At 49.9% G+C, this 15,079-nt stretch overlaps 1 protein-coding gene across 2 annotated transcripts in view; it reads left to right on the forward strand.

Moving 5' to 3' along the window:
* The first annotated feature begins 343 nt into the window (after positions 1 to 343).
* Positions 344 to 15,079, forward strand: part of LOXHD1 (lipoxygenase homology PLAT domains 1) — a 158,008-nt gene continuing 143,272 nt past the window's right edge. For both annotated transcript variants that reach the window (XM_077777637.1, XM_077777638.1), the window contains exons 1-4: positions 344 to 473; positions 4,367 to 4,481; positions 10,611 to 10,691; positions 12,570 to 12,754. In XM_077777637.1, the coding sequence (XP_077633763.1) occupies positions 344 to 473; positions 4,367 to 4,481; positions 10,611 to 10,691; positions 12,570 to 12,754 (511 nt within the window). The remainder of the gene's footprint in view (positions 474 to 4,366; positions 4,482 to 10,610; positions 10,692 to 12,569; positions 12,755 to 15,079) is intronic.

A 15,079-nucleotide genomic window follows, 5' to 3' on the forward strand; every position in this document is an offset into this window, starting at 1 on the left:
CCAGGTGGGAAAAGATGCCAAGGGCTTGATGTCACCTGATTCTCCGTGAAGGGAGGAGAGGGGCGGGGTAAGGAAGACAGCCTGCCCGCAGTCCCCATGAATAAGAGATGAGGCCCAAGGAGAAGCCCTGGGGCAGGTGCACAGGGTGGCAGCGAGAGGGGCCGGGACAGGAAAGGCAGAGATCGGGCACCGAGGTTCTGCTCAGGGGCCGGAGAGGCAAGGGGAGCACGAGGGGGCTGTGCACACAGGGGATCCAGAGGTGGGCGCGGGAGCTCAGGGCCAGGAGGGTGCGAGAACGTGGGGGCCGTAAGCCCACCAGTGCCCGGAAGGGGCAGCCAGCAAGATGATGCCCCAAAAGAAAAAGAGGAGAAAGAAAGACATCGACTTTCTCGCCCTGTATGAGGAGGAGCTGCTGAACTACACCTCGGAGGACGACGAGGAGGAGCTGGAGCACGAGTATTACAAGGCGAAAGGTGCGGGGCCCTTTCCTGCGCTCGGACGAGGGCGTGCGGGTTCCAACCCGGCTCTTTCCCGTGGATGTGTCTGTGCTCCATTGCCAGGGAGTGGCCGGGCAGGCATCACACTGGGGTCCCTCCCGTACAGAGTCGGGGCCAGTGCCCTTAGTCATGTCTTAGTGGCACAGAATAGAGCCGAACCACGGCGCCCACACTCTCCAGTCCTATACCTCCCAAGAGCCAGGCTCCAGCATGGCCTGCACCCTGTGGTCTGACGGCCCAGAGTCCCTGCTCAGGCTGTGGAGGGGAGAGAGGAGGCCTGACCCCTCTCGGCTGGCCTGGCAGGGGTGAGGACGGCCGTCACCACAGCGGCGGAGATGGGGCCTGGAGCTTTGCAAGGAGGACACTTACCGCTCTGCACCCCGGGGCTTGCCCTTCCAGTCTCAGCCTCCCCCTGCAGTGGACGGGGCTGCTTTGAACGGCAGGTAACCCGAGAGGGCTCCTTGGGTGAGTCCAGAAGGTAATTTTGGCCTGCAGAGGGGTTTTGCTGGTTTGGTTTGATGGTGTTTAGGTTTTTTTCTGCCTTTACAATGTTTTGAAAGGTTTGGCCTTTCAAAAGGTTTGCAGGCCGTGGACGTCCAGTCTCCACTGCTCCCTATCGCTCACACCAGGTCTGCTTCACCCATCGTCGCTCACTGCCGGGCCCCTGAAGGCACTGAAATTCTCCGTGCTTACTCCAAAGTGGCTCGCTAGTCCCTGTAAGCACCACATTCATTCGTTCACTCTCTCATTCCATAGTCTGCGTTCCTTTCATTGATTGATACATTCATTCACTTGCTCATTCATTCCCCCAGGTAATTATTTATTGTGCGCTTGCCACTTGCCAGGCTCTGTGCTGGGAGCGATGCTGTGGGGCCATTGACAGTTCTCTGTGCTCACCTGGGGGGGGCACTTTGTTCGTTGGGGTTCGTTCCCTCTGGAGCCAGACAGAATGTTGTGTTTTCCACAAGATCATTCTTCAGCTCTCTGAATTAAGTTTATTAATTAAAATTTTTAAGTTGAGGAATAATCTATATATAGTATAAAACTTTCATAAAAGTACAGTTTAATGACTTTTCATGTGTATGCATGCTTGTGTGATTACCGTTCAGATCAGGACACGGAAGGAACATTTCCAGCCTCCAGAAAGTTCTTCACTCTCCTTCCCAGAGGTGGTAGCTCTCCCAGTTCTATCACTGTAGATTAGTTTTTCCTCTTCTTGAACTTCAGATAAATGGAATCATACAGTAGATGCATTTTTGTGTCTAGCTCCTCTTTCGCTCAATATTATATCTGAGAGATTTCTCCATGGTGTCACACCCTGTACAGTTTGTTCTTTTCGTGTACTCTACTGTATTTTATAAATGCATCATTTATGTAACCCTTCTATCTTTGATGGGCATTCAGTTTATTTCCAGTTTTTAGCTACTATGCATAAAGTTGCTGTGAATCTTTTTTTTTTTTTCTGAGAGAGAGAGAGAGAGAGAGAGAGAGGCAGCGTGAGCAGGGGAGGGTCAGAGAAAGAGGGAGACACAGAATCCGAAGCAGGCTCCAGGCTCTGAGGTGTCAGCACAGAGCCCGACATGGGGCTCGAATCCATGAACCATGAGCTCATGACCTGAGCTGAAGTCGGATGCTTAACTGACTGAGCCACTCAGGCGCCCCAAAGCTGCTATGAGTCTTGTACATATCTTTTGATGGACACGTGCACTCATTTCTTTTGGATTTATACTTAGAGGTAGAACTGCTGAGTCATCGAGTGGACATATATTTGGCTACAGGTGCTTGTACTGATTTACACCCCCACCAGCATTGTGTGAGAGTGCTAGTGGCGCCACCTTCTTGCCAGCACTTAGTACTGTCAGTCTTTTTAATTGTAGCCATTCTAGTGGGGACATAGTAGTATCTCATTGTCATTTTAATGTGCATTTCCCTGATGAATAGCGGTGCTAAGCACTCTTTCATATGTTTATGGGCCATTAGGATATCTTCGCCTATGACTTGCCTATTTAAATCTTTTGCCTACTTTTCAATTTTACTGAAATACAATTTTGTTGAAATACAACTACTTTATAATAAAATGCATCTATTTTATTTATTTATTTATTTATTTTTACAAATAGTTTATTGTCAAATTAGTTTCCACATAACACTCAGTGCTCATCCCTCCTCCATGCCCATCACCCCCTCCACCTCTCCTCCACCCCCATCAACCCTCAGNATGCATCTATTTTAAATGTGCTGTTTGATGGGCATTGACAAATGCCTCTGTGTGACCATTAGCACAATCTATGTATAGAGCACTTAAATTATCCCCCAAAGTTCCCTGAGCCCCTCCTCAGTTAATTTCCCCTGCTTCCAACTCTAGGCAACTGTGTTTTGGTTTCTGTTAAAATACTTTAGTCTTTTTAGAGGCTCATGTAAATGGCATTATAGTGTGCAGTGTCTTGTGTCTGACTTCTTTTGCTCAACGTACCCTGCTTGAGATTCATCTATATGGTATATAGGGTGGTTCACTCCTTTTTGTTGCTGAGTAGTATTCCATTGTGTGGATATGCCACAATTTGTTTATCCATTCACCTGTGGTTGCATATTTAGGTTGTTTGCAGTTTAGAGCTATGATGTATAAAGCTGCTATGAACATTTGTATGTGGGTCTTTGAGTACACATGCTTTTATTTCTCTTGGGTGAATAACCCAAAGCAGAATGTCTGGGTCTTCTGGTAAGTGTGTGTTTATCTTTTAAACAATTTATTGCCCATTAAAAAAACATAGTGTGGTATCTGTTTTCCTTATTGATTTGTATGAATTCTTTATATCTTCTGAGTATGAGTCCTCTGATAGCCATATGCATTCCAAATAGCTGCACCTTTTCATTCTTATGATGGTCTTAATTTTCATTAAGTCCAATTTATCACATTTTTTATGGCTAGTGTGCTGTTTAAGAAGGAGCTGTATGCCCTTGAATCAGCTTTTGAGGCAGCTTCCTCATCTCTCTCATACCCCAGACTCCCCTTTTCTCCAAACCATGCATCTTCAGGCCTCTATGTCTTCCCACATGTGATGTGGTCCTGGAATTTCCACCATGCTGCTCATTCTTCTGCAAACACTCAGTTTGGAAAAGCCCTTGTGTAAGTGCAAAGCTGTGTGGGCAACACTTCAGGCCCTGGGGTTGTCCAAGGAGGGCTTGTGTACAGATCAGGCACCCCTGTGGTATAGACCATGATGAATTAGGATTTGTTTATCACCAGAGACAAGGAGTTGTGCAAATGTACTGCATCCTTTCTTCCCTCACAGTGCCTTGATCGAGACCTTCATCAGAACCAGTGACTTCAAAATAAAAGGCATCAACAGCAAATAGTACAAGCTTCTAGGAACCTAAGAGAAGGGAAATCAGTGCCCCTGCTAAGATAGGACTCCTGGCAAGCTCTTCTCAGCTCTGGGACACCTTATCCTGAGCCTGCAATGGCAGTGCCAGGAGCTCATGGGAGACGAGAGCTGGCAATGCAGCTGTACTCATAGAGGGCAGAGAGGAGAGTGAGGGGCAGGTGCAGGCTCTGAAGAAGGCCATGTCCAGGAGGCATATGAGTGCTGTGCTGGAAAGATAACAGACCAGGAGTCCAGAGACCCTGGACTGGGCTCTAGCGTTGACACTGAGTGATGTGTGACCTGGGCTTTCCCCCTGCCTATAGGCTCCTTGCCTATAAAAAAGCCACCCTGGCTCAGTGGCTTGTGGGTCATAACAGGGGTTTGCATAGACCTTTGTAGCTGGGTACCCCCCTGGGGAGCTGGCAGGAGCTATGGCTTCTCCAAGCCCATGTAGGATCCTGGGTTTTCACAGAAGTCTGTGATCTATTCTCTCTTCTCCACCAGTGTACGAGGTGGTCACAGCCACGGGGGATGTTCGTGGTGCAGGGACAGATGCCAATGTCTTCATCACCATTTTCGGAGAGAATGGGCTCTCTCCCAAGCTCCATCTCACCAGCAAGTGAGTACCAACTTGGCCTTAGTGAGGTCATGGGCCACTAAGGTTGGGGCTGATGCAGCTCTGGAACCCAGGGAGAAGACCCGTGTGTCCACAGACCTATTAAGTGGCACGGGGTCTCTGTCAACCAGGTCCCTCCCAGTGATCTCCAGTCAACCTTCCTTAGCTCCCCAGTTGGTTTTTGTGTGAAGTATCGCCCACTTTGGATCTCTGACTTCCCAAGGATCTTATTGGCTGTCCCTTGCTGTGGTAGAGGACACTCAGGACTAAGTAACATGGGTCTAGGTCCAGCTTTATCACGTCGTTGCCATGTAACTTTGGCCAGATCTCTTTGCATCCAAGGCCTTGGCTTCCTCATCTAGCGTCTGGGAGTGAGAATTCTCCTTTTTACCAAACTTACAGGATGGTTGAGAGGAAGAAACAGAAGTGTGCATTCAAAGGAGCCCTGAGCTTAAAATGCTCTGCACCTGTGTCCAGACTGCTAGGGCCCAATGTCACACTAAACCTGTTAATGCACACTCGAGTCAGCCGTATAGACTACTTGTGTGTGTACTTGTGCACGTGCCTGTGTAGACCTGCTCTGTGTATACGTTTGTGTGTGTGCCTTGTGTCCTTCATGTCATTTGCAATCCATTGAGACCAGGGGCTGCTGCCTCTTCGTTTTGATCCTCTCGCCTGACCACACACAGGTGCACACAGATAAACCCAGAACAAAACATGGGAACACTTTAGTGGAATTCTAGAATTCTAGAGCTTTCCAGGGGCTGCAGGTGTCGTCTAGGAAGCTGGTTTTCAATCTGTGCTGAATGGAACTGGGGTTGGTACTGGGCCCGTCGTGCCTCCATCCTTCCTGCAGAGTAGCTCACTTATCGTCGTCTTACCCACTGAGTTTTAGAGTCAGATTTTATTTGTACCAAGAAAAGTTTGAAAACCCACTACATTTATTTCAACTTATTCTCGGGGAAACTGAGGCCCAGAGAGGTGAGGAGATTAGCTCTGAGCCATGGAGCTTCTAGATGGGAAAGCTAGTCCTCAAACCACAGGTACTGGATGTGGACGTTTTTCCTCTGGACTCTGTGGCCCAGAGGGTGTGTGGGAATTTCCCCTGCAGCCTTCCAGGTCATCACTTCCAAGGGGGCAAGGGAGGCTATAGACAGGTGGGGTCCACAGGCCAGGACATCCCCAAACTCTGTGCTTCACCCGTGTTCCAGGTTTACCCCGAGCGCGGGCTTTGGCATAAACGTGATCCCGTCGAGGCAGGCATAACATCCTATTTTGTCCATTTCCGCAGAACAGGGTACCCGGCTTCTTGTACTCCTAACAATGCAGAGTGGCTGGCTTGCGGAAGTCTTTCTCACCAGTGATGTGGGCACGGTAAAGGGAAGACATGAAATGTCCATCCTCTTTGCCATGTGACTGCCCCCAAGCACACCTTTCTAGGGAGAAAACACTGGGCTCTGGGAATGCAGCCACGTTGGTTTCTAGAGTCCTCAGCCTGCCTTTTTTAAACAAAAAGAGCCATTTTCTTCTTTCATGGTCATTTCTCACTGTCCTTCCCACTTTCTTGCACCTAGTACCCCCACTCTTCCCCCTCGGCAGCTTCATGTGTCAAACAGCCTCTCGGGAAGGCCCCAGAGTCAGCCTTCATGAGCTGGTGTGAAGGTTTGTCCCTGAGTCCCCGTTTCCAGGAGTGGGAGACCCAGCCTTTCTTCTCAACGTGGAAGGGAAGACGGCCTCACGGCAGAGGGGCTAGGGCACGAGCAGGGCCAGGAGGTGTCTGGGCGTCGCCCGCAGGCCAGTGTCTCCACGNGCTGGAGCAGCAGGGGCACAGGCCTGGCCAGGGCTCCCGTCGGGCTGGCCTGGAGGGCTCTGCAGGAGCCCACGGGGAGTGGGTGGTTTCGGAGATGGGGCTCATTTTGTAGCATCAGCCATGTGTCCTGGGAGGCTGGGGAGGTGCCGTGCCCAGGGATGCCAGGTGGGGGCGGCTGATGAGGGGAGGTCTGCTTCATCACTCCGGCCCCCTCCCAGTTGTTGGCAAACAGCCAGGGCTCAGTAATATTATGCTGTCAGGGTGGCCAGAGTGGGACTTTACAGGGAAGGGCACGTGATCTGGGCCTGAGGTAGAGAGAAAGACTCAGATGAGAGAGGGGCAGGAGGAGGGGACTTTAGACCAAGGGGAACAGCTTGTGGACACATGGAGGCAGCAAGGGGCAAGGAGGCTATAGAAGGCCTTGCTTGCAAGCTGATCAGCGGAGGCCTGACTTAGGATGCGGCCCAGAGAAATGAATCTGGCTGCCGCGAGACCCGGGGAAACGTCTGCAGAGAGAATTGCAAAGACACAATCCTCACCATCTAAGATGCATTCAGTTCAAGACGGAGCCCGTGGGCCTGGGAGGGGAGCACCGCTTTCCAAGGAATCAGGGTCGCAGAGGTCACCTTGCTCTGTGCTGTTTAGATGCAGGTGTTCCAGCCCACCCCTCACCCCCACCCTCGCCCCGGGGTCTGGCTCGGAATCTCTCGTCTCACTGCCGGCTGCCGTTCCCTCCTTGCCATGCTGTGTCACCCCAAACCCAACTCATGTGTCAACTGGAACTGAGCTCTTTTCCTTGCCTTACACACACATGCATACACACACACATGCATACATGCACATACACACAGGCTACAAGGTGTTTTGGGGTGCATCAGACTTCACTGATACTCGGCACCAGAGCGAGTTCACATCACAGCAACGCGAATGGCTTAAAGTGGAATATTAGACAGACTCCCTCATCTTAAGATTCAGCCCTGCCTGTCCTGGAATTTCTCCCTGGCTGCTTTCTCCACAGTGCCAGGCCTTGTCCCCTCACCCCACCGTCCACTCCTGCTTCACCCACATCCTTTCTCCCCTCCGTTCCTCCTCCATCTTCTTCTGCCTTTTCTCCTGAGCCCCACATGGCTCGTCAGCACGTTTGTTTCCCAACACAAAATCATTCTGCTGCAATTATTTGGTGCCTGAGGTTAACATGCTGACTGTTGTTATCCTCATGGTCTAGTGTCTAAATTCCTCCATCCACATTGGGCTGTCGCTTAGGCATGTTCACTTTGATCCTCTGTTAGCTTCACCCCGAGCCCAGACCAGTTGAGTGCAAACCGCCCTGGGTCCCGGAGGATGCCCCCCCATGTTCTGGGCTCCCTTCCCGGTGACCCAGGACCACCCCCAGCGCTGGCCCACATGTTCAGAATATGGCAAAAGGATGGGATCTCATGCATCTTCTGGAACACGGATCTCCTGTTGAGAATTCGCCATCTGAGTGTCAGAAAATGCCTGGCATTTTAGCCTGCTAGCCCAGCCAGGTTGGAGGCTAAAATGCCCTGTGCGGCCTGGGAAGCTTCTCCTGGGCAGGGGTCCCTGCTGAACGGCAGGCATGGACAGGGAGGGGGCTGTGAACTGCATTAGGCTTCATTTGCTGAGCAGCCAGGAGCTGTGGTGAAGCCGCAGCCTCCCACAAAGAAACATGAAGAAGCCTGCACTCCTAATGTTTCCCTTGACAGGGGGGCCTCCGTCCTTGGGATTTCCACCTCACCTCCAGTTTCTGAAACCCACTGCATTGTCTTCTGACTTCCCAACGTGGGGATTTTGGAATCTGACCCCAGTGGGCTGCAGTTGGGGGTTATCTGGGATTATCCTGGCTGCTCCCTGTGAGAAGAGAGTCCGGGTAGGCCGGTCTCCATAGTCCTTCTTTTCCTTTCTCTGGGGACAGGCCCTCAGAAGGCCTCCCTCTCATCTGCAGGGAAGATGTTGGGCCCCATCTGGTGACTCTGCAATCGCTCCACACTGTGTGATACCCTGGCACACTCCGGTGTGGTCCTGAGACCCTCTGCCCGTCCTGGTACTTCTTTCTCTCCGGCTCTCCCTCCTTCCTCCTCGCTTTTTAAAATTTGTTTTCTGAGTGACAGTAAAGCACCGCGCTCAACTATTAAACAAACACGCTGGAACGTTCAAATCCACATTCCACCTGGTCACGAGCTCAGGGCCTTTCTGCAGGGCACAGGCAGCTGTCAGAGCTTCTCTGGAAGGGGCTGCGGTCAGAGGCCCCCCCCTCCCAGGACGCCAGCTGCTCTCCTTCCAAATCACCCTCCTCTTCCCCTGCTCATGGGCACTCGCTCTTTTTCTAAATTCCAGGCGAGTCGGCAGATGAAGCCTGACAAGCCTCACACTCATCCCCAAGGACTCAGCCCAGGCAGCTGCTGGCCATGGGGCGTGGGGGCTGCGGACACGGGGCCCAGTGCTGTGTGCGTAATCACAGATCGGGATGTCCTCCCTTTGGCAAACTTAGAAAACATATACGTACAGGCGAGAAAAAATAAGCAACACTTCATAATACTTTTAGCATCTAGACATGATGTTTTGTATACATCCTTCTCCTTCATTTTTTTAAATGCACCTGGCCTCCTATGGTGTTCATACATTTTCTTTTTCAACTGCTTTTTATTTTAAGCCTATATTATAAACCTGTTTCTGTTCCATTAACATAATAGGATATTTTTGATGGCTGCATAATATTCTACTTCACAGCCTCCCAGGGTGGCTATTTCTTAGGGTATTTATTTGGCGTAGAGACCCTTGTCTATTCCACGCATTTATTTCCTGGTCTCATATGTTGAAAGTACCTCTTGTTCACTTCCTTATGTCCCACCCACCCAAGCCTGATGGGGCACAGAATTGACGTTCCCGTGTTTTCCATGTTGTTGTGCATCTACTCTTACTCTACGGCACAACATGGGTTGTGATTAATCACTTTTAGAGATAAGATTCCCACAGGCATTTGCAGCAAGCCTGGGGAAGGGAACCTTCAACTCCAGCGAAAATCCAGAAGTTTCTGCCACTTTCTCCTCCTCCCCCTCAGTGCCCAGACCACAACTTTGGGGCCTCTTTTCCCCCAACAAGGCTGTCTCCATGTACACTTTTCACTTCATTTCATGAGGCCTGCCCTGCTTTTGGAGGAGCTTAGGCCTCATGTCACACAATGTGTCCACCTTAAGGAAACTTCTCGGGACAGACTGCTTGCTAAAGTGGGTCTGTTTGCAGAGAACCACAGCTTTGGAATCTGAAGAACTCACAAGCCTTTTGTTACTGAGTCTGAGCCTTGTTGCCTTAGAGAGAAGGCTCTTCCTCTCCATATTTGGAAATACAGTGATGGCTGATAAAGAGGTATTCGTCTTCTGCGCTTTTCTTTTCCCGTGGGCTGTGTGCTGGTGCCGGGAGCCCGTGCCGGGAGCCCCGGGGGAGGTCGACGTGAGGCTCTGAGGCCTGTGAGGGTTTCACTGCGTGGGCAGGAAGAACTGTGAGTAGACCCCGATGGCTGGGTCCGAGCCCACACAGAGGACGCAGCGGATGTCCGAGCGAGATTCAGGCTTCTGCTCCCGGAGGACTCCGGGCTGAGGCTGCTCCAGCCCTCCTGTGTCTAAGCTGATGGAATCTAGGATGCTCCTGAGTCTGGACTCACCTGGGCGGCTCGTTGGGGAACATCTCAGGTGTACTAGCTTCTGTTCACACCATCTTTGTGTTGCCAGATATGCATTCCCTCACCGCCCCACCTCCCTGGGTGCTGGTTTGAGTGTTTCCTTTCTTGTTGGAATGGCAGGACCATGGACCACCACCCAGGTCCGCATCCGCTGCTTGGGGCTGCCATTGCAACTCCCCCCGCAAGAGCAAGGCAGTGAGGAGAGGCCCGGGGGCCTGCAGACCCAAGGGCACCATGGCATCCACTCTGCCCTCCTTCCTCCTCCACCGTCCCAACGCAGAGCAACCAGAGGGCATTGGATCATGACTCTGGAGGTCCAGGTTCTGGTCCAAGCTCCGCAATCAGTTAGCAGTTTACCTGTTTGTAAAATGGGGCTAATTGTTGCCCACCATACCTGCCTTAGTGATGCATGGCGAGCATCACAGGAGAACGTGAGTGTGAAAGAAAGGAACAAATAGTAACAGACCTTGCCCTCTGTCAGGAATCTCCGAACAGGAGCGATTGCTTATAGCACTGCCTAGGGCTGGGATGGTGGAGGAAGAAGGGGGATGCCAGCCCTTGGCTCTCCTCCCGGGCTTGTGAGCCAAGTGCAGATCTGTACTAAGGGTGCACGTGCTCGTTGTAGGAGTGAATCTGCCTTTGAGAAAGCCAATGTCGACGTGTTCCGGGTGAGAACCAACAATGTGGGCCTCATCTACAAAATCAGGTAAGAATCTGGCCCCTGACCAGCAAGGGAGTGAGATAAAAACCAGTAGATTAGGAACTGGTGTTATTACTGACACTTTCTACATGTTGAGTACTCCCTGGTGTCATTGAGGGGTGACTGAAGGCCCAGATCTTCCCCTTCCACGCTGAGTCATGGCTCCCTAAACTTGCCATTAGAGATTCACTTCTTTGTGTTGAGACTACTTAAGACAGTTTCTCATAAACTTGGCAAATATGCTCCAAGAGGCACTAACATAGCGGTTAAGAGTGGATTCTGAGTCCAGATTGCCTGGGTTCAAACTTCTGCCCTGCCATTTGTTAACTGTGGAACTTTGGGCATTTCCTCTCCAAGCCCCAGTTTCCTCATTTGTAATAATGATGCCTACCAGCTAGAGTTACAGAGGACTCAACCAGTTAGTGCTTAGATAGTAACCGGCACTCAGCAAGTATTAGAGATGCCGGGTCACACTTCAGGGTGCCTTTCCACAGACAGCTTGTCTCTCTCTGGGGGCATCTGTGTGAGTGGTGGGAAGGGGTAATTCTATCATCCTGGTTGCCAAGGAAGAGTCTTCAATTGCCCCCCTTCCCCCCTCCCTTCTCCCTTCCCACTTGCATGACCCACTTGCATTCAAGTTCATGCCCATTTGTCTTCTGACAAATTCTTGTCTTCTTGACATTCTTGTCAAGATCATCTGGGGTCTGATTGCATGCAGGCTAGGGCCTGGCTGGCTCAGTCCTAATTTTTCTTCCTCCCACTAGAAAGTATAGGACCATGCCTGTCTTTCCTGGGAAAATAAGGGACAAATGAGGGTCCCGGCACTGGTGTGTGAGGGAAGGGTGTGACAAACAGGGAAGGGGAGGGTCGGGAAAGGGGTTTTGCTGTGGGGAAAGGCAACCACTATGCTGAGGTCCTACTAGGTGCTGGGCTCTGTGCCAGGCAGAGGTACACATGCTCGGGTATGTCACACGTCATCAGTGTGTCGGGACTGTGTGCTATGAGCTGTGACTGTCCCATGATGGCCTGCAAAGATAAGGTCCCAGTGCAGTGCACAGGGAGGAGATATTTGGTGCCAAGTGAGGTCATGCAGGGGTCAAGGTCTGGGGGAGTAACTGACCTCAGAGAAAAAACTGGGATTGCCAAGGATGAGGGGGACTATCAGAAGTCCAGGAAATCTGGGGGGCCAGATTTTGAAGAGCGCCGATCTATACTGCCTGATACAGTAGCCCCTGGCCACACGTGGCCCAAATGCTTGAAATGTGGTTACTCCAGATTGAGATGCACCATACCCATATAAACACAGCAGAGTTTTGAAAACTTAGTATAAGAATATAAAAAATTGCATTGATAAATTGTCACATGGTTGCATGTTGAAATGATAAATGGATGAGATAGAATATATTATTAAAATGAACTTCACCTGTTTTTTTGCTTCTAGAAATCTAGAAAATCTAAACCTATGTACATGGCTCACACATGCAGCTCATGTGATATTTCTATGGGGCGACATCAGTGTAGATGGCCACATGGTATCCTCGGGTGGCTGGATTCAGGAGAGTATCTGGGGGGCCTGGGGGTCCGGGGATTAGGGAGAGAAGGGAAGTTTAAGATGGTCGTGCTGCAATCCTGGGCAAGCCTGGATTTTCCCTGGAAGGCAACAGTACCTTGCAGGCGATGTAACAACGTAACACTCATTAATAAGCACATCTACCTTGCAAGGTATTCCCATTTTGCAGATGAGGAAACTGAGGTTCGAGGGGGTAAAGCAACAACAACAAAATGAGGGAACCTCTCTTTGGAGTGAACATTTGGGTATGCCAGTGTGGAAAGGGTGTCATCTCTGTTCTGCCAATGACGTGTGGGTGTCTGCTTCTGCCCCAGGATCGAGCATGACAACACTGGCCTGAACGCCAGCTGGTACCTGGATCGTGTGATCGTGACCGACATGAAGAGGCCTCACCTCCGTTACTACTTCAACTGCAACAACTGGCTGAGCAAGGTGGAAGGTGACCGCCAGTGGTGCCGTGACCTGCTAGCCAGCTTCAACCCTATGGACACGCCCCGAGGTCAGTGCTGAGGCTGGCCTGCCTGCCGTCCCTCCCTGCCTGGGCTGGCCCCCGCCCCTGTCTTGCTCTGGGCAGTCCCCGGTCCCCTTGCCACTCCTCCAGGGTCTTCCAGTCATCTGGGGCCCAGCGGAAGCCCCATCTTTTCCACAGGACCTTCCCAAGAGCAAGCTTATGTGCCCTGGGGGCTCAAGGAAAGGGGAAATGCAAAAGGACCGGGAGGCATGATGGAGGGGTGGGATATCCTGCCCCTATCTGGTGTTTTCAACAACTCTTGTTGATGGGTATCTACCTTGAGTCCTCTCTGAGTTCACAGGCAGCTTTCTACATCTTCCCGTCTCTTTGGCCTTCTTCTCATGTCCAAAGGAAGGTGAGCTACAGCCACGCCATGGTGGATGGGAATCAGAACTCACAGATGCAGGGGCTCGGTTGAGCTGTCCCCACCTCCTCCTGATTCTATGAGGAGGGAAACAACTAATTCCACGTGCATCTCTGGCCAAAGGCCTTAAATTCAGGCATTTTAGCTCAACAGGAGGGGTGTGAAGAACAAACCATGTAAAAACACACACCCTGTCCTATGACCTACTTTATCACACTTTGTCCCCTAAAGTTCTGACCTCACTTCCTCTCACTATTGGACATATTTGCCTTTCCAGAAAGGGAGACATCACGTGTGGGCACTACCATCATAGCACCTTGCTCGCAGAGCATCATGGGCCATCGGAGGTGAAGGCATTTGATAGCCAGGAGAAATGACTTTGCTGGGGTCGCTCAGTAGAGTAACAGAAGGCGGATGCACTCCTTAGATGCTGCCTTCCAGCATGTACCTTGTGGTCTCCAAGTTCCATCCTCTCTTGCAGCCCAGCTGGGCAGAAATAAGCATATCCTGTATCTCACTGGGCTTTAGCTCACCTTCCTCTGTCTACCTCTGATTTCCTACCTTCCAGTGCATCTTGAACGTGCTTCATTCCTCTGTGGCCTCCATCATAATAACTTTCAACTTCACTGTTTCTTTTTTAAAAATGAGATGTTACTGATTTTTCTCTTATTACAAAAGCCAGATTTGATCACTGTAGAAAATTTAGAAAATGGAGATGCTCAAACATAAAAAAAAAAAAAAAAGAACACCTGTGATTCCATCACCTGGAGAAACATCACTGATGACACGTTTGTGCTCTCATTTCTAGTCTTTTCTGTGCATAGATAGTTTGAGAGAATGGGCTGGCACCACATCCTGTTTAGAGGATGTTTGTCTCTATGCCATTAAATATGGCTCAACGCCCTTGCTTGGAGTGGCTGTGAAGTGTTCTTGTACAGGGAGGCACCATCATTCATAATCCCTTGGGTTGAAAATTTACATTGTGTACTCCTCTAAAATTTTATTGTTAATATAAATAATACACCTAAATCCTTGCACAGACAAATGATTCCTTAGGATAAATTCCTAAATAGAATTTCTAGGTCAAATAGAATGCACATGGGTAAGGCTTTTAATGGGTGTTTCCAAAATGCTGCAGAAGGGGTGCATCAGTGCACAATCCCACCAGCTGTGCAAAAGCACCCACTTCCTTGCCCTTAATACTTACTATTATTTAACTTTCTAATTGGCTAGGAAAAGGGATTTTGCAATGTTTTCTCTTTGGTTATTCGTGTGGCTGGATTTTTTTCATGCTGGATATTTTTCATGTGTTTATTGGCCATCTGTATTGTGTGTGTATATTTGTGTGTGTGTGTGTGTGTGTGTGTGTGTGTTTATGAATTGTCTGCCCATACCCCATGAGTGTCTTTTTTATTTTATTTTATTTTTCATTTTAATTCTTTTTTTTTTTTTTTACAAATAGTTTATTGTCAAATTAGTTTCCACATAACACTCAGTGCTCATCCCCTCAAGTGCCCTACTCCATGCCTATCCCTCCTCCCCCCCACATCCATCAGTTCTGTTTTTGTCAGCATTCAAGAGTCTCCCATGGTTTGCCTCTCCCCCTTTCTCCCACTATTTCCCCCCTTCTTCTCCCCCATGGTCCTCCGTTAAGTTCCTCCTAATCCTCCTATACGTGCAAACATATGATATTTGTCCTTCTCTGCCTGACTTATTTCCATGAGTGTCTTTTCAATTGGGGTGAATTTCATAGATTTTCCCCAAAACTTTAAGTATCCATGACGCTTGATCCAGTCTTTTTACTAGGATCAGTCCTTAGCAAGTTGTTAAGCTGGCTATAACTCTTCCTCTCTACTCTCTCAGGTTTTCCCTTTTGTTGGCTTTTTCCCACCATTTAGTCCTTCATGCTACCTTTTGCTTTGGTCACATGAAAATCTGGGGTTCCTCTG

This window comes from Crocuta crocuta, unplaced genomic scaffold (genome assembly GCF_008692635.1).
Source record: "Crocuta crocuta isolate KB4526 unplaced genomic scaffold, BGI_CrCroc_1.0 scaffold36, whole genome shotgun sequence".
Lineage (NCBI taxonomy): Eukaryota > Metazoa > Chordata > Mammalia > Carnivora > Hyaenidae > Crocuta > Crocuta crocuta.